The sequence below is a fragment of the Sardina pilchardus genome, chromosome 9 (genome assembly GCF_963854185.1).
Source record: "Sardina pilchardus chromosome 9, fSarPil1.1, whole genome shotgun sequence".
NCBI classification, from domain to species: Eukaryota; Metazoa; Chordata; class Actinopteri; order Clupeiformes; family Clupeidae; genus Sardina; species Sardina pilchardus.
In genome coordinates this window covers 7,222,177-7,249,377 of record NC_085002.1, presented here as the reverse complement: position 1 = coordinate 7,249,377, position 27,201 = coordinate 7,222,177, and the positions used below count along the sequence as shown (strand labels likewise).

Below are 27,201 nucleotides of genomic sequence, written 5' to 3'. Positions count from 1 at the left end.
ATACAGTATTTGACATTTATCAAAGAATATATATAGTGTTTATGCTATAATATGGTAGACAATTGCCAGAATAACTTCACTTTTAGCGGACTATGTTCTAAACAGAGGCATACCGTATACATTATTTGCTTTAACTGTAGCCACGATTCCAGGACCCAGTGCTGGAGCCTATTCATCTGAGCAAGATTTACTCCCCTGCTCCTAAATGAAGCACTGAATTATAAATCATGATCAATTTCAGCTTCACCACAAAAATAATGTCCTTATCTGTACAACCTGATGGTATCAATCGAGATTGAGCGAAAGGTAGCAACTCGACAATCTATTTCTGTGTTGTGCTTAATTAAAATGAAACATTCCCCCACTGTCAACTTGCCCTAATTAAAGAAAGCATCCCTCAGAGAGGATCACCATAAACCCTAATTTGCTGCTGAAGGTGACAACAGTGACCGAGAACAATAGCGCCGAAGCTCCTGGGAGTCATCTGTGCCTTCTCCCCGCAGAGGCCACAGATGCTAGCTCTGCTGAATGGACACACCTGACTTGCTCTCGTCCTGTCCTCCCTTCCCTTCCTCCGTCCTAATCATTTTAAGTCTCCTGCCTCCCCCATCAGTACTCAGGCTTTCCCGATGAAGCTCAAATATGTGTGTGTGTGTGTGTGTTATTAGTCGTAATGGCTCGCGGAGGTCTATGGACTGGAGAGGACACTTAGGAGGCAAGGTCACTGCCTTTTTCCCCCTGGTTTGGAATGAGATTTTGGAGGTTTGGTTTGTGGACGGGAACAACGGTGTGAGAATGCCACTCTGGTGGAACGGAACGTTCAGTCAGAACGCCCATTTAACAAGGTCGACAGCGTCGGGCTGGCAGGGACTCGTGATGCCTCTAGCTTTCTCAGATGGCAGGCTGAAAAACATCAGAGCTGTGACAGGAACACTGTCTGCTGCCAATGGCAATCACAGTATCTGTAAAAATCTAAAGCTAAATCAAACCACTACTGTAAAGCAATTGTGACTACTTGCTCTAGAAACAGAACAAGGGATTTTGTTGAATTAAACTGGATTTGTTTAAATCCCAAACAGCACCCTCTTCTGGGGAAATGAAGGGGATGTTCCCATGATACGTCCTCCATTTTAGGGGCCTGTTCTATCTAGATCTTTTTTCCTGCCAAGAAACAAATTGAGAAATAAGAAATTGTATTGTATAAAAAAGGTAGAAATCTGCATGGTTTGTGTAGAATACGAGAGTGTCTGCAGAGTAATGACAAACAATAAATATTTACTTTTACAAAGTATTTTTTATTTCTGCATAATGGAAGCCCCTCTCCTCACTCCATACAATGAAAACTAATTGGATCACAAGGGTACATATTAGTTTGCCCATTTTTTCTTTACAATAATTATCATGATATCACATTATTTTTTATTAGAAAAGATGTCTTTGCAAATATTTTTTCACCTACACAAAATAAAAAACAAAACAATATAAGCTCTTAAAACTGATGACTGTAACTGCATGCAAGCCTATGAGAATAACAAAAAGACTAGTCTGTGTTTTCTACCATAGACGCGGTCTCTTGACTAATGTCGCTATCAATATAGTTCACTAAAATCAAATTTGGGGTGGGTTGGGGTGAGGGGGAAGGAGAGTTAATACAAGAGGGAAAAAATATATACTTTTTTTTTTCTCCGAGGTACAAAGACCCTTATGAATCATCCAAATGACTGGATAAGTTCTGCCCACCACGTGTGTCGAGTTGAAGAGAGGCTCTGTCTAAATTCTAAACTCTAATTCTGTTTAAAATAACAAAAACAAAAAAATCTGTATTTTTTTTATTTCTTTATCACTCCAGTGTATTTAAAGTCATATTAGAAATAAAAAAAAAAGGTCCTTGAAACACAAACAGAATCATGTTACTACAGTATGCAACTAAAAGAGGAGGAGCTTAAGTTCATTTTTTGTCAAATTCAAATAATCATAATTAAAATATATATATAAAAAGTGGATTAAATACAGATTTGGCAACCCTGCCTTCCCTTGTTGCACTTGTGGATTACATGACGGGGTTGTCAGATCAGCTATAAATCAGCATGCAGGACCCAGAGGTAACAGTTGGCCCATAGTCGGTCTGTGGGTTGCCCAACAGTTCCATTGTGCCCTTCAAAATGCCAAGGCGCGGTACAGCAGAGGCTGCTAAGCATTGACATGTTTCATCAAAAGTCTGTGACAGGGTATAGAGCAAACTCCTAGACACACAAACCCACCACAAGCACTGAGGGCAAGGACTACGATGGAATCTTGTCTTGGGGGTGAGCACGCGTTAAGGCCGACTTCCCCAAAGAGAAAACACAATTTCAATGCTAGCGTTACTCCAACACCATCACTACTTAATAGGCAAATATGAAAAAGTTATGACCTCAAGGATGCCAAGTTACATCATTTCCACATACAGGACCCCATAGGTCTTAGATGCTCAAAGTAAAAGCGACTAGGGCTGCCCATCACACTGCCTGTCAAAAATGAAAAAATCCTTGTTACTATCCTTCTTAAGTCCTTTTTTCCAACAAATATCCATGACAGATAATATTGATACATTTATGGATGATAATATTAATTACAAAAACAACAGCAGCATAGCTACTCTATGATCCATGTGGTAACTGAAGCAATCAGGTGCCAGAAGGGTAGGCGAGGTTTCGTTACAACGGCGGCTTTGGAAAAAACGTTTGTCTGTTTGTAAAAGGCAGTGACTATCTCAAATATGATTTTAAGTGAAACGATAATTACACCATTAAATTCAAAGTAAAAATAACATACATTAAAAACAAACAAAACAAAATATATTGAAAAACATTAGCACATCCTAAGGCCACAAGATTGAATATGTCTTGTTATAGGCTGAGCACATTGATCTGTATACATGGTTAAGTGGTGGGACTTAGGAAAAGACGTCTTGTGCTGTCTCAAATGTCTGTAAAAAGCACGACGGGGCTGCGGTCACCCCAAAAATGACAGCACAGGCTCACGTATGTGTTTCTCTGAAGTAGCGACAGGACTTCCAGATGTTGCTAATATTGTGCCATCGCCGACATACGCAGGCAAGCGTTTTTGTTTTTTTTTTGTTTCGCTTTTGTAAAGTTCTCTTGCCCGTGAGTTGGCATCCTGGGGCGTTTTTCAGGGAGGTGGGAAAGTGGCCGGCTTTGTGGGAGCCGCACGCGGCGCGTGTGCGCCGTTTCCGTTTCCGTCGCCAGCGCATCAGTGGTGCTGCAGACGAAAAAATGGCGGCAACTAACCGCAATCAGGACCGTCTCTACCACTACTCCCACTGGCCCCCCTTTTCACAAACATCACACAAAATATACAAGGGACGTGTGATCAGTCTTGGGTTCACACTATCAAGCTCCATCACTGGAACTACGGTCGTCAAAAACTATTTACGGAACTAGAAAGTTGTACCATTCGTGGATATCCTTTTGAACTACAATGGGCATGACGACATCAATGCCTTTTTTTTCTCCTAGATAGGTTCTCTGTGTAAATCCAGGTATATATGTATGCATCCCTCTTCTTTGCCACGGTGTAACAACAAATAGAGTCCCTCCTGAAATCCCTCTCAACTGCTCTAGTTCCCTTCCTTTAAAAAGTACCACCATAAATCATGACAGCAATTTCAAAATATTAAATGAAAGTAACATGACCTTTTAAAGGAACAAGAACCATGATTAAGTACAAAATAACCATACAACAGTTGAAGGAAGGAAACTAACCATACGTTTGAAATCCCCCCCTTCCCCAAAAACATCAACGACGACAACAACAAGGTAAAAGGAAAAAAAAAATCCCCTCTTTGTTAAATCCCCCCCTCTTGACTGAAAGCTGAATTATCAGTCTTGGCCACAGAGTGGTGCCACTGAGCTCAATGCTGGGTGGCAACGGGTGAGTGTTGCCAGGACAGCAGGGTCTCCAAGGAGCCGATGGCGGTGCGAGGGGGGGGAAGAGGGGGGAAGGGAATGTCAAACGGCGAGACGGCCCGGGGGCGGGTGCAGGGGGCTCCAGGCCGAGGTGGGGGAGGAGGCTCCTGCGGGTAGGGGCGGGGCTCGCAGCAGGGCTGCGTCTCTACCTTAGCAACGCCCCGCCCTGGCAGAGCCGCCTGTGCCTCAGCAAGCGGTCCGTCGCGAGAAGTTCTGCAGAAGAGAGGGGGCGGGAGGGGAGGAGGAAGGGAGGCAGAGAGATCGGGGAGGGGGGAGGGGGGAGGGGGAGGGGAGGGATAGAGAGAGCGAGAGAAACAGGGAGAGAGAGGAGAGGGAGGCAAAAGAAAATGCTTTCAGTAAGAGTATGTGATTAGACTCTCATAGCAAGAGTGGGTGCTTAGGGAGAGAGAGAGAACGAGAGAGAACGAGAGAGAACGAGAGAGAGAGAGAGAGAGAGAGAGAGAGAGAGAATGATGGGGCGAGATCTGAGATGTGTTGAGGTGGTGCCGGTGTCATGGAGTGCTGGTGTGTGTGGGAGAAAGAGAAAGAGCAGCTGGGAAAGATACAGTTTAACTCTGCACTGCCTCAACCAGCAGCAACATTCGTCCATTTCTAAAGCACAAAGAACACAGACATCTGTATGTGATTGTGAGTGTGTTCTGTTCTGCTCTGCTCTGCTCTGCTCTGCTTCTCTCTCCGAGTACAACCACACATCCACGTCTCTCCCATCATTTGTGCTGTTTTATTACAGCGAGGTCCACCTTTACTGGGTCATTTGGAGCAGGCCTCTGCCCTGCATGTCCCTCTCTGTTACAAACAGGCCTGCGAGCCCGTCCGTTCAATTACATTTTAACTGCCGGCCAGCAAAACCTCAAAAGGCAGCTGCAGATACAAGCAAACGTGTCAGAATATTGCTGTTACTGTGCAGGCAATTCTGTTTCTGAGGCACGTGGGCAGAAGAGGACTCCTGATGAGAGAGGAGGAGGATGCGGAGGAGTGCTTGCTGTGATGGCTGCTATGTAAGAGAAACAGCCGGCCTGGCTCAGAGAAACAGCAGCAGCAGAGGCGGTGGCGGCAGCAGCAGCAGCAGCAGCAGCGAGGCTGTTTGTCTGGCTCTGCACCAGATGACGTGGGCGGAGGAGATTCAGAAGGGCTTGGCACGATGTGCACTGGGAACAGGCAATGGGGTGGTGCGCTTCGCTCTCTCCCTCTCTTTATCTGTATATGTGTGTGTGTCTGTGTGTGTGTGTGTGTGTGTGTGTGTGTGTGTGTGTGTGTGTGTGTGTGTGTGTGTGTGTGTGTGTGTGTGTGTGTGTGTGTCACTGCCTTAAAGAGGCAGATGAAATGAGGTTTTCTGCATGCATGTGCATCTGCCTGGACTGTGGGCTATAATTTGAAGGCAGTTGCTTGGCTCTAACATGCAAGTAATGGCAGCGCTGTTCCTGATTCCTGCTGGCAACCGAAAACGCGCTCTCTCTCTCTCTTGTGCTCATTCCAAGCCCCTCGAGAGTACATTCAGGCAAGGAAGAGAGTGTGTGTGTATATATATATATATATATATAAAAAAACTCCTGTATTCTGAGCAAAAAAACAATCCCTGACAACTTTAGACAATTACTTGGTTTTCAGAATGGAAGCTCACAACATAGACGTGTTGGCATGTGTGTGTCTGATACATTTGAATAATCATTCACTATCTGTAGGTTGATGCCTCTTGTACAACCTGGTAGTGTGTGCATTTCTGTGCATGTGTATTTGGTGTCTATGTTAGCGTGCATGCTATGTGTGTGTGCACACCTGCTGGCAGCGTTCACACTGATATGGCTTCTCTCCGCTGTGCACACGCTTGTGCCGTTCCAGGTGGTAGCGCTGGATGAAACGCATGTCACACATGTCACAGGCAAATGGCTTCTCGCCTGAAGAGTGCAAGAAAACAGGTCAGTGCAGTTCCATGGCTCGAGCGCTCCGCCACGTCCCCCCTCGCCCAACACACACACACACACACACACACACACACACACACACACACACACACACACACACACACACGCACACAATAATTTATAGCCATGCATCAGCCTGTCAGCGACCATCAAAGTATACCATCTTATCAACTAATCACTGAAGTCCTCTGAACGGGTGTAAAATGTAAAAAGACCAATTTAGCTCCTATGACAAAGGTTAAAAACGGTTTCAAATCTAACATGGAGTACGGTGTGTACATATTAGGACATCCTCAGTTGTCAGAAATCAGATGAAAATGCATCAGGTCAAGTGAACCGAATTACAGTCATGTCTCAGACACCAGGTCTCGTCATGCTCATCCTCATCTGATGTCTGATTCTTGACCCTTATTTTTTAATCTGATGGTGCAATCCCATAAACATGAGAGACGTTCTCTAGACCTGACCTTTTCATCGGATGTCTGAGACATAATTGTGTAATTCAATAAACTAGACAGAGGTTTTTTCCTGTGATGTCTCACACCTGAATCTGATAGCTGAGGATGTCCTAATATGCGCACTATACTGGAAATACGATCAGATTACTTATACAACATTCTTGGTCAACGAGCTTGATTTTTCACTATGACTACGATTATATATATATAAAAAAATGCAAATGCAAAACATTTGCAAAATGCAAAAGGAGATTATGAACAATTCATTAAATGTTCTCAGTATTCCTCCTGTGTGCATTTTTGTGCCTTAAGCATTTCATTACTCTTTCATCTCATAAAAACAACTAATCACATTTCATATAAAATGAAAATAATTACAGTTCTAAGGTTAACTGGTCTACAAAAGCGGACATGATCGCGAATGGCCAACAACATTCTGTTCAGCAATCCGTTTGTCTAACTTGAATGGCCTAGACTAAGTCTGATAACTAAGGTATCAAATTGGGCATTAGAAATTCAACACCACAACATAAATATGTATTGTTGTATACTTTGATGTGTACTGCGGTAGGCTGCAAAGCTGACAACACATATCAAGATCAAACAAGACCAGATGCCAAGACAAACCAGTTAGTACGACAACTATTCAATAGAGCTGTTCAGATGTCATCCGATAATTTCATAACAAGTCAACCCTAAGGGCATCTAACACTAGGCCTAAACGAATTAATTTTTTTAAAGAACATACAAAATGTTGCGTAACACGTTTTTAAGACCAGCATAAAAATCAACAGACTGTAACCTTCAAACAACTTTCAACATGGTTGTTGTCTTACCCATCTATAGTTCTCATGTTGAAATGCTAACAGACCATTGACCTTTACTGAAACTCAAAAGGTGATTCATGATGATTCACTGAACAGCTCTATGATTCATGTAAAATTAGACAGCGGCAATACAGCGCCAATACTTCTTTATTCATTGACACCTTAATGGATATTAGGGCATAAACATGTTTTGTCTGAGAAAAACAAAATGGTGAAAAATAAAGTATTGAAATAAAAAAGTAGTAGTTCTCCAAAGGTGTCCCCTTTCTCTACCCACGTCAGTTTATCAGAACAAGACTTGTGTTCTTGCATGCATGCTCTAATCTTTGCATACGACAATGAGTCATCACAGAAGGGAACCCCTTGGAGAAGTAGTCGTTTTGAAAGATGACTAAAACAATTCACCTGAAGTCACACCCTGTCTGATGACATATCCCAAACTCGAGTTTGTTAGAGCTTTTTTATTTTTTACATATAGAGATTTTGTTTTGCTTTGATCTTTTTGGCTCCAAATTTCAATAAACATTGCATGGTGGATTTGAGAGACTCAACAACACCCACTGTATTTGGACTAAGATGTGGCACAGTCTAGACCTTCTTCATAAAGCCGACACATACCCGAGTGAGTGAGGCTGTGTCTCTCCAGGTGGTAACGTTGGAAAAACCGCATGTCACACATGGAACAAGCATACGGCTTCACCCCTAAACGCAGAGTACCAATTTTAGTGATTGTCTAAACAAGGGGCAAAGGTATTCTCCTAGTTTCTTCATAAGATAGCACACCCAATTAAAATAGTTGTTGCGTAGACTATTTTGCCTTCTGTTTACATGTACTTCTACGGTTTTGCAATGGGGTGAAATCAAATTGAATGTCAGGGGTTAGAAATAAGGGCCTAGCCAAATTAGAGGTTAGTACGTTTGAGAAATGTACAGACCATAATAAGGTTTCAGTTGTTGCGTGTTAAGAGGTTTTCCCTGTCATTACATAAGAGTGAGTATCTTTACAAATATTCAAAGCCCTTTCACAAGGATGTTGCCTAAGGCAATGGATCAATGCCAGTATAAAGTGCCCATAAACAACTACTGAAAAGATGTCTTGGCATCCCTCACTTGATACAGGTAAAGGGGAGATGAAAGCAAGGAGACTGCTGATAAATGAGAGAAAGACGAGTCAAGATCCAACGCATGTTGCGCAGACACCATGGTACTCCTTTCAGCTCAGTTAACTACACTGAGCCCAATCTCCAGCAGATCTGTGCACTACAATCCTCCAATAATCAAACAAGAAGGACCCAATGGCTATTATACTCAAAACATCTTTGGCGATAGATCCACTCCCTGCGGGCATGCATGCTTATTGACTGAGGTTTGATTTTTTTTTTTTTTTAATCACCGGCGCATGTGTGGCAGGAGTGGGTGGACACATACCCGTGTGTGTGAGGCTGTGTCGTTGCAGGTGGTAACGTTGGAAAAACCTCATGTCGCATATGGAGCAAGCATACGGCTTCACCCCTAAACGCACAGAGGACCAATATAAACATGCATCTCTCTCGGACTTTCCCTAACAAATATATGACGTACAGAAAAAAAAAAAATTCTGCAACTGCCTTATGAAACCAACTATACCTGAAAGGATGCTATGGTGTCTTCCAGTTATGATCACCTTGCACATGGTTTCGTAAGAGATCACAGACATTATGCATAATCCTCTAAAAACTTCTTGATTACCTACTCATTTTGTGTAGGTCTTTGCAAACCATGTCCATGTCCTTTGCAATGTTACTGGGAATTACTGGGAAGCCTAGACTCTCCAAATAAAGGAAGGAGTTCAGGTCTTTCACATTTTAACACATGGCGTCCAGCATCCAGGATATCACCAAAGCAAAAAATAAATAAATATGAAATAAATAAATAATGTGATGATTATGTTAATGATTTTGTTTTATTATAAGGTTTTGCTTCAAGAGTGGTCTCCAGTTGATTTTTGGACGGGCTGTAGATTTGGACGTGGTGTGCAAGGGCCAATGGGAGACATTTTGTGAACGAGTGCTCATACCCGTGTGGGTGAGGCTGTGTCTCTGGAGATGGTAACGTTGGAAAAACCTCATATCGCACATGGCACAAGCGTAGGGCTTCACCCCTAAACGCACAAAGCACCAGTGTAAGTAGATATAACATATTTTGCTTAATCCCTCATTCATTCAATCATTGCTATAATATATTTATATTTATTTTTTGTCAAAGACAAAGAAAAAAAGCTATCCCTAGCCAATCAACTGTTTGTTTCATTCAAATCAATAAATTTCTGATTTTAGTTGTTTTGTGCCACATTTAGTCCATATCGGGGTAGAAATCTTTGTTTGCTATTGTTGTTGAAGAATGTTATTTATCTTTGGTTTTTAAAGCTAACAGATCGATACAAGAAAAAAGAAGTGACTCCACACCTACCACAGAATTGTCTGAAAATCATATTGCTGTGCTTGTCCTAGGATGAACCGATTTGATAAAACTAAGTGGGCTACGATTTAACACACCATATCAATATGGAATTGCCCGAGTTCCCAATTAAGCAAATCTAGCAGTAGAAATCATGCTTAGCTAGCTAGCGATATATTTTACTACGAAGTTTAACCTAAAGAAATTTAGGATTTAGCTTAACTCTTAACTCAAACTCGAATTTGATGCAGTCCTGGATGTTTCCTCAGTACATTTTTTGAACTTGTGACTTGTGAAAATAAAAATGAAAAGCACAGAGGGTGGTGTCCTACCCGTATGGGTGAGGCTGTGTCTCTGCAGTTGATAACGTTGGAAATACCTCATGTCACACATGGTACAAGCGTAGGGCTTCACCCCTAAACGCACAGAGTACCAGGGTAAGCAGTGTAACATCTTGCCAAGCCTATCTTGTTAATCCTCAGTCCCTCAGCTATATATACCGTCATCTGCATAGTATGCCTTTAACTAATGCCTTAGACCTGACAACTGAATTTCCCCTTTCGGTGGCACCAATTTCCTGTCTAAAATTATACATATCTACAGTCTACAGAGCAGAGAACTAGATAACTATTTCACACACTGCACTACCCATTTTTTGTTGGTAAAAAATGCAACGAAACTCTAACCACATCAGTGGCAACATAATAATAATTGGAATAAATTTAAAGAACATAAATAATTTCTCTGTCGGATGGTGCCATGAAGGATCTCGCCCCAAGAACTAAGAGTTAGCATCAAGAACAGGGTGTTTGACTTCTGAGAATTGTTTGTAGGGATAGAACCAGGTTTAATTTTCTTTAGACAGGACAGCACTTTCCTAAAACGTTGCTGTGCTACAATCATTGTTAGGTGATTGTTTGAAATGATAGACAAACACATTTTTTTTTAAATTTATGATGATTGTAGCACAACAATGCTTATGAGGAACACAGCCAATAATAAATTAGAATTAACGTTTCACCAAATCATGATTGATAGAGCTCAATTTCTTAAGTTAAGGCCCAAACGCTAGATTTGGCCATGTTTTCTGTTGTTATACTAATATTATAATAAACAATGATCAAAGCTAAATAGTGAGAGTTGTCAGTCAGAATGGTACAGAGTAGAAAAGAAAACTCCTACCCGTGTGAGAGAGGCTGTGTTTCTGCAGCTGGTAACGTTGGAAAAACCGCTTGTCACACATGGAACAAGCGTATGGCTTCACCCCTAAACGCACAGAGCACCAATGTAAGCAAACATCTTCCTGATTCTCTTGGTCAAATTAAATCAGATCATTTAAAATTAAAATAGCTTTCATGTTTGCCATGTTAAGTAGGGATTGCTGGTTGGTTGGCAATTTAGATATGCATTGGTTTAAATCTAAATGTAAAAACAAACAAAAAAAAGGTTATTACACTTGGAAAGCGGAAATAATTCAGGCTACAGTGAAACTATACAATTAAATCTACTGACATTGGCTCCTCAGGGTCACTTAGCCTGTTCTGTCCTGACTGTGGATATTTATTGTCATTTCAGTGGCATTTCCTCTCTATCAAACTGGTGAAAACTAGAGAGCGTACATTTGTCATTTCCCTTATTAAGCATCTATTGACTATTGTGTTGATAACTGTACATACTTCAATGGCAATCACTTCTCTCTGGTAAAGAAGGCTGCCAAATAGCTGCCGAATTGTATGAAAAATTAGGAAGAGGTCATAGAAAAATGCACAGCAATCAACATCTGAATTTTTCCAGTGCTCGTTGCATTAGCCCGACAACTACAGTAACAGTTAACATCTCTAAGAGCGTTGTTTGAGGATTTTTTGTGGAATGTCCAAAAAACAACAAACAGTACAACAAATAAACAAAGAAAAAACAAAGAGCAACTGGGTTAGCAGTAGGTTGTGGCAAGTTGTCTAACAAAGCCTAATAAAAGGTCAATTGATAAAGCTAAGCATTTTTGATGTTTTAAAATCCTATGACTAAATTAGTGCAAGGCCAACGACCTAAGAAACAGAGAAGACCTCATAGCACAGGGAGAGAACTCATACCCGTATGGGTGAGGCTGTGTCTCTGGAGGTGATGGCGTTGGAAAAACCTCATGTCACACATGGTACAAGCGTAGGGCTTCACCCCTAAACGCACAGAGCACTAGTGTAAGAAAACATCTTACCATCTTCCCTAAGTATTCTGTAGCTTCAGCTCTAATGATTCTGCATCATGTCTCGCCAACTTCTCTAACCCTTCCATCTCAAAGCCTTGGTTATACAAGTGCTCTGCCACTAAATAGCTATTCATTTTCCTCTACCTGATTTCCCCCCTTTGTGCCACAGTTTAGGATTCAGTACTTGTAAGGCAATGTGACTGAACCTATAAAGGTGATCTGGTGATATGACCTTCCCAGCCGAGATTGTCTAAAGCTGTAGAGACGAAAAAGGTAATCTATCAAATATGAGTTCAAGACTAAAGACTAATAAGTGCTGCACTGTTCTGTCAAATTAGCAATCTTAAATAAAACATATATTGGCACATCATGTTTATATTTTATTTTTTGATAGACTACAACTTATTGTTTCCTTTTCACTTTTGATTATTTGGGATGTTGGGCTAAATGCAGTATTATTGAGTTATAAACCATTTTCACCAGTGTAAACACCATGACATATCAATCCACATATCCATTAACTTAAATGAGAGATTTTACATCAGTTTACCCATGAATTACATCTATGGAAGAGTTCTAAATATATCTATGTATCCTGTCTACTATCTGTCAACATGGTCATGCAAACTCGAGTTTGTTGCTTTCATCCTTGAAATTTGAAATATTTTCTTGCAAGAAGGTTTCAATGAGTGTGCTCATACCCGTATGGGTGAGACTGTGTCTCTGCAGATGGTAACGTTGGAAAAACCTCATATCACACATGGTACAAGCGTAGGGCTTCACCCCTAAACGCAAAAAAACACCAATATATTAGCCTTTGTTCTCGATTTTACCCTGATAGTTAAAGTTACATTCTGACTCCTACACAAGGGGCTAAAAATCTATGGTTTCTAACAATGACTAGTCTTTAAATGTATGATATATGGAAATCGTGAACTAGGCTGAAAACAAAACAAGATTATGTACAAAACAAAGAAACTGTTTAGGGACTATCCAGAAAATGGCAGTGTCTTAACTTTATAATGCAATGGAAGACAGGGTTTGGTGATATTTCCCTAAGTAAAGCTTTGTAAATATTGCAGGCCAGTTCTGAAAAGTGGCTCTGCATGAACACATTCCTCTCAATTCAATACTAAGATATGTGAAAAGCAAGAATTTGATAATCTGAACTACCTGACCAACATACAAACCAATTTCTTCACAGGCATGCTCAAATTACAATGGTCAATGACATTGAAAGTGAAGACAGGATTGTTTAGGGAGAAGGCGATAACAGTTTCAACAGCAGCGTCTGCTTAGCCAATCTTTCATTAGGGGGGTTAAAGTGAGAAGACACATACCAGTATGAGTGAGGCTGTGTCTCTGCAGATGGTAACGGTGAAAAAACCTCATGTCACACATGGTACAAGCGTACGGCTTCACCCCTAAACGCACAGAGTACCAATATGTCAGCTGTACACGTCTTCAACATCCCCTAAGATTAACAATTTTTGGAGCCCCAACACTTGTTAGTGCCACATAAAATAAGCATTTACCCCAATCATTTTACATGGAATGTCTTATAAAATGGCCTTGTCAAATTCCTTATATCGCTGGGTTAAAAACAGGCTGAAGTTCTAGGCAAGGACTAAAAGGCAAAATTGAATGGTGGACTGGCAAAAACTAGAAAGGCAGAAAGCTATTCTAAACATGTACTCCTAGACCTCAAATATTTGTTTACTGGTACAACTGTGTGCCCTGTTCAATTAAGTAAGTGTCTAAATCCTGTTTGAGCTGAAATCAAAACAAAAGTTCTCAGACATTCTTCAAAGAGCCTCAAATTGATTTGGTCTAGTAGACAAACACGTAATTATGTGAAGAAAAACAACAACGCAAGTACACATGGCTATCAACCGACTTAAACAATGACATAGCAATTTGTGCTATAAAACTTATCCTTTAGCCAGATGTGCATTCCCTCTCTCTAATGTGTGCTTTTTACATGTTCAATAATTACTACACTTTCTGATATCCTAAGACTAGGAGGGAAACTTCCACCAAAGTCCTCTTCCTCACACTGGTGACGCTCACCGTTTAGCGATTTTACAGAAACCTACTTGATTCTGTGCATGCACAAAACTATGGTGAAATCACTTTAAAAAAAAAAGAAAACAAAAAATAGTGCTACACTACAAAACGTATCAGTGAAAGACCAGTCTGTGTAACGAGGGTGAAAAAAAAGTTCAGCAACTTCTGCTGAATATTTCAATTGAGAGGGTTAAAATGAGTGTGCTCGTACCCGTATGGGTGAGGCTGTGTCTCTGGAGATGGTAACGTTGGAAAAACCTCATATCACACATGGTACAAGCGTAGGGCTTCACCCCTAAACGCAGAGCACCAAATTAATAAATGGTATTAGCTTTACTGATTTTGTCAGTGTTGTCAAAGCCACTCTGCCTTCTTGCAATACTTTGTTGTAAGTTATAAAATCCAAACTCGAGTTTGCTGCAGTCATACAATTATGCTATATGTTGACAGAAAGTTGAATGTACTAGCTAACTAGAAAACACATGAACGAGGGAAAAGTCAACCAAAATCAAGCATACTGTGGGATGACCTTGGTATAGAAAGTTGCAGACAACTGCTTAATTCTGTGCATGCACATAAATTCTATGAAAAATATGAAAACGTGGCAGTTAAACACTAAATTTAGTATTACAACACAAAATTGATCTGTGAAGATCAGACTATGCAACGGTGGCTGGACAAGTCCAGCAACCAATACAGGATGTTTTGAATGAGAAAGTTAAGATGAGTGTGCTCGTACCCGTATGGGTGAGGCTGTGTCTCTGCAGTTGATAACGTTGGAAAAATCGCCTATCACACATGGTACAAGCGTAGGGCTTCACCCCTAAACGCACAAAGCACCAAAATAATAAGATATTTAACTTTACGGATTCATCATGTTGTCAATGCTTATGTGCTTCAATACTTCAAGTTGCCGAATCCAAGATTAAACTTACAGCAGTTATGGAATTAGACTATATAATGACTCAACAAGTTGATTGAACCAACTAGGCAGCCTCAATAATGAGGGACATGTCAACTAAAGTCTTCTTCTGGATACACTAAGACAGACATTGTTTACAAAAATTAAGAGAGCCTGCTGGATTCTGTGCATGCACAGAAATTCTATGGGAGGAGAAAACGTGGGGGAAAAGAAATCAACATTAAAGAACGAAATTTAGTGATGAATATTTAAGAGCTCTGTGAACATAAAACTTAAACAAGAAAAACCCAGCAACTTGTGCAGGATGTTTCGAATGAGAAGATTAAGAGGAGTGTGCTCGTACCCGTGTGGGTGAGGCTGTGTCTCTGCAGTTGGAAACGTCCGAAAAACCGCCTATCACATATGGTACAAGCGTAGGGCTTCACCCCTAAACGCACAAAGCACCAAATTAATGAATGATATTAGTTTTACTGATATATTTATCAGTGTTGTCAATGCCACAGTGTGCCTCATAATATTCTGCTTTAGGCTACCAAGTCCAAACTCTGGATTGATACAATCATACTACAGGTATTTAATACAATAGATTTACAGATAATATATTGAACCAATCTGTGAAGATCAGGTTGTATAACAGTGGTAAGAAATGTCCAGCAACTTATGCAGAATGTTTCGAGAGGGAGAGTTAAGATGAGTGTAATCGTACCCGTGTGGGTGAGGCTGTGTCTCTGCAGTTGGTAACGTCTGAAAAATCGCCTATCACACATGGTACAAGCGTAGGGCTTCACCCCTAAACGCACAAAGCACCAAATTAATGAATGATATTAGCTTTACTGATTTGTCAGTCTCCTCAATGCCACAGTGTGCCTTTTTTTTTATTTATCATATTCTGTTTTTGAGTCACCAAATCCAAACTCGAGTTTGATGCAGTCATACTGCGGATTGACTCAACAAGCTACCAAAGCAACTTCATCAATGGCTGTAAACTGTAAATCAAAATCTTCTTTGGCGTAGATGACCTACTACAAAGTATTTCTGAATGCCTGCTTGATTCTGTGCATGCACAAAAGTGCTATGGGAAAAACACCGGAGACAACAAAAAAGAAAAAGAAAAAAATCAGTGCTTAACAATAACAAATGATCAAATATTAAACTGTACTGTGAGGGTCAGACAGTGTAACAGTGGCAAGGAAAGTCCAGCAACTTATGCAGGATGCTTCGAGTGAGAAAGTTAATATGAGTGCAATCGTACCCGTGTGGGTGAGGCTGTGTCTCTGGAGATGGTAACGTTGGAAAAACCTCATATCACACATGGTACAAGCGTAGGGCTTCACCCCTAAACGCACAAAGCACCAAAATAATGAATTATATTAACTTTACTAATGTCAGTTTTGTTAATGCCACAGTGTGCCTTGTTGTTTGTTACATTCTGTTTTGAGTTACCAAATCCAAACTCGAGTTTGCAGCAGTCATACTTTTACACTACATGTTGACTTGGCTAGCTACCTAAACATCTTTATTAATAAGGGAAATAATCAAAAGCGTCTCTGGTGTACAATGAGATGCCCTTGGTGTGCACAAAAAAAAGGCTACTTGATTCTGTGCAAGCACACAAATGCTATGAAAAGAACATTTTGTGGAGACAAATACCATGTCAGTATTCTAAAAACTATCTCATATTAAGCTGGTCTGTGAAATTCAGACAGTGTAACAGTGGCAAGAAAAGTCCAGCAACTTGTGCAAGATGTTTCGAGTGGGAGGGTTATGGGTGAGTGTAATCGTACCCGTGTGGGTGAGGCTGTGTCTCTGCAGTTGGTAACGTCCAAAAAACCGCCTATCACACATGGTACAAGCGTAGGGCTTCACCCCTAAACGCACAAAGCACCAAATTAATGAATTATACTAGCTTAACTGATTTGTCAGTGTAGTCAATGCCACAGTGTGTCTTCTGATAACATTTTCTCTTAAGTTGCCAAATCCAAATTTGATTGAGGGAGTCATACTAAGAGTTGACTTAACTAGTTAACTAAGCAACTTCATTATCAACTTCAACGTTAAGCAAAGTCTTCCTCGGCAAACAACAAGATGGTCTGGTACACAGAATTTAAGATACCCTGTCTTACTCTGAACATGCACAAAAATGCTATAGAAAAGACAGGAGACAAAAAATATGTGATATACACAATTTAGAGATGAAGGTAAACTGGTCTGTGAAGATCAGACTTTAACAGTGATGACCAACGTCTATGAACTTATACAGAATGTTACGAGTGGGAGGGTTAAGATGAGTGTAATCGTACCCGTGTGGGTGATGCTGTGTCTCTGCAGTTGGTAACGTCGGAAAAATCGCCTATCACACATGGTACAAGCGTAGGGCTTCACCCCTAAACGCACAGAGCACCAAATTAATAAATTAAATTAAATTTTCTGATATGTCAGTGTCGTTAATGCCACAGTGTGCGTACTTAAAATATTCTGTTTTGAACTACCAAAAGCCAAACTCGAGTTTGATGCAGTCATACTACGGGTTAACTCAAGCTATCTAAGCAATTTCATGAATGAAGTTTCAATCGAAATAATCTTCGACGTTTGGTCAGATGACCTTGTACCAAAAATTCAAGAAAGCCTCCTTAATTCTGTGCATGCACAAAAAATGCTATGAAAGACAGCTGGGACATAAAAAAAAAAAAATCAGTTTAAAAATAAATTTAGAAATGAAATATTAAACTGGTTTGTGAAGATCAGGCTGTGCAAGAGTGGTAAGCAGAGGTTCAGCATCTAGTTCAGGATGTCTCGAATGAGAAGGTTAAGATGAGTGTGCTCGTACCCGTGTGGGTGAGGCTGTGTCTCTGGAGATGGTAACGTTGGAAAAACCTCATATCGCACATGGTACAAGCGTAGGGCTTCACCCCTAAACGCACAAAGCACCAAAATAATGAATTATATTAACTTTACTAATGTCAGTTTTGTTAATGCCACAGTGTGCCTTGTTGTTTGTTACATTCTGTTTTGAGTTACCAAATCCAAACTCGAGTTTGCAGCAGTCATACTTTTACACTACATGTTGACTTGGCTAGCTACCTAAACATCTTTGTTAATAAGGGAAATAATCAAAAGCGTCTCTGGTGTACAATGAGATGCCTTGGTGTGCACAAAAGAAAGGCTACTTGATTCTGTGCAAGCACACAAATGCTATGAAAAGAACATTTTGTGGAGACAAATACCATGTCAGTATTCTAAAAACTATCTCATATTAAGCTGGTCTGTGAAATTCAGACAGTGTAACAGTGGCAAGAAAAGTCCAGCAACTTGTGCAAGATGTTTCGAGTGGGAGGGTTATGGGTGAGTGCAATCGTACCCGTGTGGGTGAGGCTGTGTCTCTGCAGTTGGTAACGTCCATAAAACCGCCTATCACACATGGTACAAGCGTAGGGCTTCACCCCTAAACGCACAAAGCACCAAATTAATGAATTATACTAGCTTAACTGATTAGTCAGTGTAGTCAATGCCACAGTGTGTCTTCTGAAAACATTTACTCTTAAGTTGCCAAATCCAAATTTGATTGAGGCAGTCATACTAAGAGTTGACTTAACTAGTTAACTAAGCAACTTGATAATCAACTTCAACGTTAAGCAAAGTCTTCCTCGGCAAACAACAAATTCTGTGTACCAGACCATCTTAAGATACCCTGTCTTACTCTGAACATGCACAAAAATGCTATAGAAAAAACAGGAGACAAAAAATATGTGTTATACACAATTTAGAGATGAAGGTAAACTGGTCTGTGAAGATCAGACTTTAACAGTGATGACCAACGTCTATGAACTTATACAGAATGTTACGAGTGGGAGGGTTAAGATGAGTGTAATCGTACCCGTGTGGGTGAGGCTGTGTCTCTGCAGTTGGTAACGTCGGAAAAATCGCCTATCACACATGGTACAAGCGTAGGGCTTCACCCCTAAACGCACAGAGCACCAAATTAATAAATTAAATTAAATTTGCTGATATGTCAGTGTCGCTAATGCCACAGTGTGCGTACTTATAATATTCCGTTTTGAACTACCAAAAGCCAAACTCGAGTTTGATGCAGTCATACTACGGGTTAACTCAAGCTATCTAAGCAATTTCATGAATGAAGTTTCAATCGAAATAATCTTCGACGTTTGGTCAGATGACCTTGTACCAAAAATTCAAGAAAGCCTACTTAATTCTGTGCATGCACAAAAAATGCTATGAAAGACAGCTGGGACATAAAAAAAAAAATCAGTTTAAAAATAAATTTAGAAATGAAATATTAAACTGGTTTGTGAAGATCAGGCTGTGCAAGAGTGGTAGCAGAGGTCCAGCATCTTGTGCAGGATGTCTCGAATGAGAAGGTTAAGATGAGTGTGCTCGTACCCGTGTGGGTGAGGCTGTGTCTCTGGAGATGGTAACGTTGGAAAAACCTCATTTCGCACATGGTACAAGCGTAGGGCTTCACCCCTAAACGCACAAAGCACCAAAATAATGAATGATATTAGCTTTACTGATTCGTCAGTGATGTCAAAGCCATAATGTGTGTTTTTTTTTTTTTACTTAAATAATCCATTTTGAATAACCAAATCCAAACTCGAGTTTGCTGCAGTCATACAATTTAAGCTAAGTGTTGACCGTCAAGGCAGTGTTGCCACTTCGTCACAATGCCCAATAAAAGAAAAAAACATGACAAAGAACCAGGTTATGGCTCTCTGTGGGGAAAACTCCCAAAAGAAACTTTGTGGGGAAAACTCCCCAAAAGAATTTGTGGGGAAAACTCCCAAAAAATTCAAATCAGGGAAAAATTACTGGCAACTGCTTGCCAAAATGGCTTCCTACAGATCTAGATGCAGCACCGCCTTATTTCACTGCAACTTCACACCATTTTTGGTGCAAATCGAGAAAAAAAGTCCGAAGTGGGCAACAGAGCTCTGGTGTGGCGTTTGAGTGGGCTGTTTGTTTGCAGCAATGCGTGGGGTAAGACTGACGGACTCGTACCCGTATGAGTGAGGCTGTGTCTCTGCAGGTGGTAACGTTGGAAAAACCGCCTGTCACACATGGAACAAGCGTAGGGCTTCACCCCTAAATGCACAGAGCATCAACACATTAGCTAGCAGCATGGGTCAGCAAAAAAGAAAAAAAAAACAAAAAAAACAAATACAGTATTTAAAAATGCACTGCGATTAAACACCCACATCTACGGAAAGGGTGCATTTTTGCAGTTTCCAATGGCGGCTTAAAGAATCACATGCCATGGGATGAGTTTTGTGAGTGAGGAAGCAGAAGCAAGAGACACTCGAAGTGAAGTTATACTCTGCAAGATGTTGGCTTGCGATGAGATTTTAGACCAGCCTGAATTCTGGTGGCAGCCAAAGAAAATTCCTATATTTCGCTGCAAGTTAAGGGGTTTGGTAATGGGCTATTTTAGTGCACATACAAGTGAGCAGCAAGTGCGAGTTGATGCCATGCTGGATATGTCTAACCTGGCAATTAGCTAACCACAAAGCTTCAGGATTAGAGGAGAAAGCACAGAAAAGCAGCAATTTGCCAGAACTGTCATTCCGCAGAAGCAAAAAAAAAAAAAAAGAATGGAAGTAGGAAGGAAGGACAAAATGTCACTTGACTACATTCAATCAGCGGGTGACTGAACGAACACAAAAAGTACAAAATGCGGGGGAGGAAGATATGGAAGGGCTTGATAGAAGCATAGCATCTGTGCAGCCGGTTGCATCAGTGCAAGGGGGTAAGGCAAGAGGGCTCCATACCCGTATGGATGAGGCTGTGTCTCTGAAGGTGGTAACGTTGGAAAAAACGCATGTCGCACATGGTGCAAGCATACGGTTTCACCCCTAAACGCACAGAGCAAAAAATATTAGCTACAGGGTCTTTTCCAACTGATCAGTTATTTCTGATAATTTTTTGCTTTAACTTTAACTGGCCATTTGCTATAAAGCAGTGATTGCTTCTATGGAGCTAAATGGCACAACTGTATAGCTTAATCACTACTGTACATCTACTACCAGTCTAGTCTAGACAGTCTAGGGACTATCTAGTCCCTTGCAAATGCTAAAATTCAAAGTTTTATTTCAGAACATATTAGGCTGAAAGACACCTGGCCTTTTCATCCAACAGGGATTTTCCCCTCTGTGTAGACACTCACTGTTTTTGGTCTTGTTGCAGCTAAGTCATTACAGCTGGGTACTATCTACTATCAAAACTGAAATAAGTGATCTATACTGATTCAAAATAAAATAAACAATAATAAAATAAAAACACATCATCCAAAAGTCCCCTTACTTAATATTTCACAATAATACTGCTGAATAATCAGAATAAGAGCACTTTTTCAAATATCAAGCACTGCTTTAATGCCATTCAGCATAAAGGACTGCTGATAAAGAAAACAGCCAACATTTTCTGTTGTCAGTGTTTGTGGCTAAACAGCTAGGGTCCAGTAAAACCCTTACTAAATAATGCTCTTCATAAGAGCCATTGTAAGGGAGGACACATACCCGTATGTTTGAGGTTGTGTCTCTCCAAGTGGTAACGTTGGAAAAACCGCATGTCACACATGGAACAAGCGTAGGGCTTCACCCCTAAACGCACAGAGTACCAGTTTTAGTGAGCGTCTACACAGAGAAGAAACAAGTATAGTATGCAGAGTAAAAGCCGAATGTCGGTTCACTTGCAGGCTGAGGTTAAATGCACTACAGCAGTATGTGTGGAGTCAGAGGTCAGTCAAAAGTTAATGTGAGTATGGTAATGGCGCAAATGGACCAAAGTTATATTCCGCAAGACTGCACAGAAGTGTTGTTAAAAACGTGTCGGGGAAAAAGTGTAAAAAAAAATAAAAGAAAAAAGTGGTTTAGCTAGTCTAAGAGTAGGATTACAGATGTGGCATATCTCTTAGTTATCATCAACTAAGAGATAAATTAGGTCTTCCTTTAACAAACTAAAAGAAAAGCTAAATTATGGGCCAATTGAAAGATTTAAGGTCCTTGAGGAAACAAATAATGTTAAAAAAGCAAGTCATCTTACAGAGTATAACTTTCTACAAAATGTATTATTTCGATTTTCATAAGCAATTTACAGCCATGTTTGTGATCTCCAAAAACTAGTTTACCATCATAAAAATGCCAAATTGCCTATTTGATTTGCTCTGAAGACTTTAGGTCATACTATTTCTGTCCAGCATATCCCATTTTTGTTTGAACAATAATATAAATGTATTTTGCATTTTTGTTTTTCACAAATTTTGTTTGTTTTTACATAGGCAAATTACTGCCAATATTAAACGTCAACATTATCTTGAAATTCAGAATTTCTACAATCATTACATTACTGAACTAAGCAGTGTTCAAAGAATCTGTGGCTAAGTGAAGCATCTTTGAATGTTGTGATCGTAAATAGCACAACTGGTGAGCGGAGGCGTACCCGTGTGAGTGAGACTGTGTCTCTCCAGGTGGTAACGCTGGATGAACCTCATGTCACATATGGCACAAGCAAACGGCTTCTCTCCTAAGACGAGAAGAACCCAATTTAGTTCAAATTCTTAAATAAGAGCAGAAGCAGCAGAAGCTAATTGTGTGAAAGTGTACGAGTGTTTTGTGTCTGTGTTTTTCTGAATGTGTGTGGTTTAAGAGTGTCATACATGGTCTGTACATATAACAACTATGTACAGACGTACCAGTGTGGATGAGAATGTGTCTCTTCAGGTGGTAGCCACTCCTGAAGGCTCCATAACAGTGGTCACAGATGAAGTTCTTCTGCACTTTGGACAGTGGACAATTCCCATTCTCATCCACAACCACCACCTGAATACACATGGACATAACAGAACCATGAGCCAAATACACAAGACAAAAATAATACTGATAACAAGCATTCAAACATCAATACAAAAAAGGTATTTTTACAGCCCCGGTTTTGTGGTAGCGTAGCTTGCATATTTTGTAATATTTACACAACAATAAAATTCAAGTAAGAATTAAATAATATTTAGTTTCCTGTGGCACACTCTGTAAATCACTCCACCTTCACTACAACAGCGAGTCTATGAAGTTATTGCAGCAAACAAAAGCATGCAAAATTGGGCATGCCCTTAGAAATAAGGGAAAAAAGCATTGTATTCCAATAGCCAACTTAAATTAATAGAGCCTTCTGTGTTCTTTCAATTAATGCCAGCATTGGCCCCTCAACAACTTTAGACGATTAAATAGTCATAGATTTACAGAGCCTTGGTTGTTTATATGAATATTTAAAGGCATAATGTAAAATATGGATATAGTGAATCCCTGGCCTCAGCAGGGTGCCAGTATTATAATCGGCTACTGTGCTAAGAATGCATTTACACGGCCTGTGGGACGACATTAGGTCAAATCATGGCACCTGAAATGCTGAATTTATTAAACTAAGATAATTAACACTGCTTTGTTTCTACTTACATTCTAGACACATAAATGTTGCTAAACTTAAATACCCATTCACTTAAATACTCATACTAATAACTACATTGTAATGTACTATTATATATATTTAGCTGCATGGCAAAGGGAAATCATATTATTGTGATGGGTGGGGGGGGGGGGGGGGAGCGTTTGTGTGTTTTCACAAAAGATAGAAAATATAGGCTATATCAAAGATGGGTTAAGTTCTAAAATGTGTCGTCTTTAAAAAAGAAGAAAAAAAGACACACAATTGCAGAGCATAAGAAAAACATTTGGTTAACTTAAAGACTTGGCTCCGCCAGCACTGCATGCGGGTGCTCCTCCTCGAACACACAATAACAGTTATTGTGCTTCCGTCCCTCCCCTCCCTTTCCTTTTCAAAGAGCCCCACCCCCTCCCCCCTCCCCCACTGCTCCCGAACTACCACCTCCCCCCACTCACAGGGACACACAGAGTCTGGAAAGAAGGCACGGTGGGGCACGCGCATGCATACACTCACACACACAAACACACACCTTAAAAAAAACACACCCAAACAGGCACTTAAATGTCCAAATACTCTCACTCACACACACCAACTACAGATTCTTACACTAGAGACGCACACACACAACCACAAAGAATGTTATTCTCTCTGCTGGTCAAATAGAGAAAAACACTGACCTTCCCTCCCCTCCCCTCCTGCTCCCTCACTTTACAGGGTGTTCCCGACTTCCTGTTCTTCTTTTTCAGCTGCATGTCCTCATTGGCTCTCATTTCCTTCTCATCCAACAGACGGGGAGCAGAGAACTCTCCCTCTTTCCGGAGGAGCTGTGAGGCATTCGAGAACACACACACACACACACACACACACTTATGGATTGTCTGCTGCCCACTAGCAGTTGTACACTTGAGACCTATTTTCTAGTTGAAGGTTCGGTCTCTCGATGTACAAAATAGTGAAGTTAGAATAGAACAAGAACATGACTGCAGCATAAATAAAGACCATTCTCTCTCACTGAGAACAAACAGCTTCTTTTCTAAAACTATGGCCCCCACCATCACATGAAAGTAAGTGTACAAAATATAGTCCTGCTTTACTTAGTGCATTTTGTTACTGAATGTTAATAAGAATTCACTTTAAAATCTAGTTAGGTTAGGATTCTGATTTCTAGTTAAGCGAGACATACTACCTTGATCTCCAAATCCCTAACAAATCATTTTAATGGAGACCACTATATTTCAAAAGCACTGAAATTAACATTTTTGAGATGCCTAGACAAAGACGGCAACTTCTGCTGTCTCTCCATGTGAGCAACCTCGTCAGACTTTAAACATTAAAGCCCAGAGTTTTCCTAACCAGTGGTGGACAGTTCATTCCAGATGGCAGAACCATGGGACCCTGAGGTCCACGGTCCTGAAGGTCCCTCTGTCCCGGACCGGGATGGCCAGGGGCAGGTCCCAATGGTGCCATCATCTTCTTGGGACCGGCCATGGAACTAGCCTGCATAAGAGCCATGCTGGAGAGAACTGCTTCACAGCCAAGCAACCCGGCCTAGGAGTCACACAGGGGGTAGAATTCAGCCAAGACAACCCTGACTATCAATTGAGCCATTGAGATGAGGATACTAGAGATTTACTCAATGAAATGTGCAGATTTTTAGGTGGTTGAAAGTAATTAACATTAAGAAGATAATAGGGATTTTTAGTAAAAAAAATATTGGTTCAAAATGCATTAAGTGTAGCAAATATTTCGCTAATGCACATAGCAAAAGTATGATGTATAATAATGAAAGTATTTTGGTGCGTCACTGTAATTCATTTACATAGTTTGTGGACAGTTGAGGACAGACCCATTTCATATGGTCACGGACTGAGCTGCTAGGCAGATGAGACATCGCAGTGGGAACCGGGTGCGAGAGGGTGGGGAAAGGGGTGGGGACAAGGTGGTTGAAGGAGCCGTCACTCAGGATGGACTGTTTGTCAAATGGCCACACCCACTTCAATCATCTGGTACCAAAATCCTGTAAAATCCTGAGTGTTAGTGATGGCAGAGACAAGTAAGGGATACCACTGGTGTTAACAGTACTGGTTGGATTTTCACTTTTTAGTTTACATCCAAAAATGATGGTATACTTCCCCCAAATTAAACCCAATTCTCACTGCATTTTTAAAAGGCAATTATATAATTTTGATCTCTTAATGATCAAAATTATTTACAGAAAATGGGCCCATGTCATACTCAGAAACAAGAACAGCCACTGGCAGAGTGTAGCAGCCTTATCTCAATGACCTCGGGTTATTATTTGATAAGCAAGAAAACATTTCATCTTCAACTACAAAGATAAATATTACGTTAACAATTCGTTAAAGTTACTAGGCCGTCATACCTGTAAAAATGATAAAATTGCTTTTTCACCATGAAGGAAATTAACATTGAATTCGCCGAATTTTCATTTCACGTAACGTTAGGCTAATGTTAGTCCATGGAAAAATCACCAAGGTCTAATTCATGCAAAAGGCCTTCTGTTCACATTACGATAACTACACCCAAAGGCTTTGCCTTTGTATTCGTTTTCATAAATCCATAAATTGCCTGAAATGTGAATGCATACATGCTACCTCTCGTAATTCAACATAACTTCGAAGTATTACACAGTAAATTCCTTGTTTTTCTTCGGATGTGTATAGACCGTAATTTTCCTATTGGGAAGGGCAGACAGCTAACATTAGCTAGCCCAAGTTGGCTAGCTATCATAGCTAACTTGCTGACAGGCCATTAGCCGACTAGCTCGTAGATAATTTCGCTTGATTAAAAAAATACCGATAACACACTAGTAAAAACACCAAGAATACAAAGAAAAACTAACGTTTGAGAAATTACCAACCTTAGACGTGCCTATGTATTTACACTTATATCCTAATCGATCCAGAGTTGTCTACCATTACTCCGTCATTGTGAAGGAAACCTGCATTCAATGAAGAGGAGTATCAGCTAGCGAGCGTTAGCATTTTCAACGTCAAAAGGCTAACGTTTCCACGTAGGGGAGCTTGTTAGCTAGATGTACAAGAAATGCTAACTAGCTAGCCACCCTTGCTCCCACGCATAAATCACACATCCATATCGGCTCCAAATTACAATCTATTTTAGTGTCAGATCATACAGCATTTTTTTAAATAACATAAACTAAGGAAGGTCACCACAAATCCACGATCAATGGTAAAAAATGACCGTGTAACCATTATCGCTGTGCAACTGAAATAACGTAGATCTCTCGATAAAGACGCTCGCTGCGTACACCCCCTCCCCTTGTCTACGAGTCGTGGGGGATCGGGTCTTTTCTAAAATGCAGTTCGCACCAATTTAATCAGAATGCGATTGCATCTTTCATGTTTCAAACATCATGCAATATAAGAAGTACAGAACATGACTCGATGGTCTTACCTTTGTTGTAAAACCGTTGTATTTTTTACGCCGTCGCCCGAGATCCAGCCTTTCTCAGTTTACAAACACAGGAAACGCCACCGGAAGTGCTCCCCGGGGAGGGCGCTGCCACGTGATTTGAGTAGAGCGAGCCATGTACGACTGCCATGTTGGTGAATGTGGAAATTCGACACCGTATAGGCTACTCCATTTTGGTTGGGACATAGACTTGTAAGTTATGATACTAATCAAGGAACATTATGCGTTTACTCTAATAATTGTGTGCGGATTACGAGTTTACAACATCAGAACAATGCATATATTGTATGCATATATTGCCACCACTGAAAGAGAAGTAGCTTAATGTTTTAAATTATTTTCAAATGGGATATTGGCATGCCAAATCGGAGGTAATGATGCAATTAAGTTAGGATTAATATTGTTCCAAATTAATGTTGCTGGTACCTTCACAAAAATTAAGGTAGCCATCCCATCAGGTAGCAACCTTCCAG

At 40.5% G+C, this 27,201-nt stretch overlaps 1 protein-coding gene across 41 annotated transcripts; it reads right to left on the bottom strand.

Moving 5' to 3' along the window:
- Positions 1-1,274: 1,274 nt before the first annotated feature.
- znf740a (zinc finger protein 740a) lies at positions 1,275-26,839 on the bottom strand. 41 transcript variants are annotated; one of them, XM_062545498.1, is made up of 31 exons: positions 26,711-26,816; positions 26,154-26,234; positions 25,092-25,289; positions 24,626-24,820; positions 23,950-24,096; positions 22,527-22,653; positions 22,274-22,357; positions 21,352-21,435; positions 20,605-20,688; positions 19,838-19,921; positions 19,223-19,306; positions 18,699-18,782; positions 18,183-18,266; positions 17,652-17,735; positions 17,125-17,208; positions 16,609-16,692; positions 16,077-16,160; positions 15,531-15,614; positions 15,168-15,251; positions 14,642-14,725; positions 14,114-14,197; positions 13,176-13,259; positions 12,537-12,620; positions 11,723-11,806; positions 10,815-10,898; positions 9,965-10,048; positions 9,253-9,336; positions 8,625-8,708; positions 7,815-7,898; positions 5,766-5,884; positions 1,275-4,181 (listed from the first exon to the last, which is right to left on the bottom strand). In XM_062545498.1, the coding sequence occupies exons 3-31, from the start codon at positions 25,161-25,163 to the stop codon at positions 4,155-4,157; spliced, it is 2,619 nt and encodes an 872-aa protein (XP_062401482.1). In that variant the 5' UTR covers positions 25,164-25,289; positions 26,154-26,234; positions 26,711-26,816; the 3' UTR covers positions 1,275-4,154. The 41 variants fall into 41 exon arrangements, with proteins under 41 accessions (XP_062401482.1, XP_062401481.1, XP_062401484.1 ...); XM_062545497.1 differs by lacking the exon at positions 26,154-26,234 and having other exon boundaries at positions 26,711-26,839; XM_062545500.1 differs by lacking the exon at positions 26,154-26,234 and having other exon boundaries at positions 25,119-25,289; positions 26,711-26,839.
- Positions 26,840-27,201: the final 362 nt, after the last annotated feature.

What these genes read in the sequence shown, in the direction of transcription:
- znf740a (XM_062545497.1), bottom strand. Translation starts at nt 25,163, where the DNA reads ATGTCTCATCTGCCTAGCAGCTCAGTCCGTGACCATATGAAATGGGTC. An exon ending in ACACAGCCTCACTCATACTG is followed by an intron (nt 12,621 to 13,175) that starts GTATGTGTCTTC and finishes TTTTGCGTTTAG; the next exon opens with GGGTGAAGCCCTACGCTTGT. An exon ending in ACACAGCCTCTCTCACACGG is followed by an intron (nt 10,049 to 10,814) that starts GTAGGAGTTTTC and finishes CTGTGCGTTTAG; the next exon opens with GGGTGAAGCCCTACGCTTGT.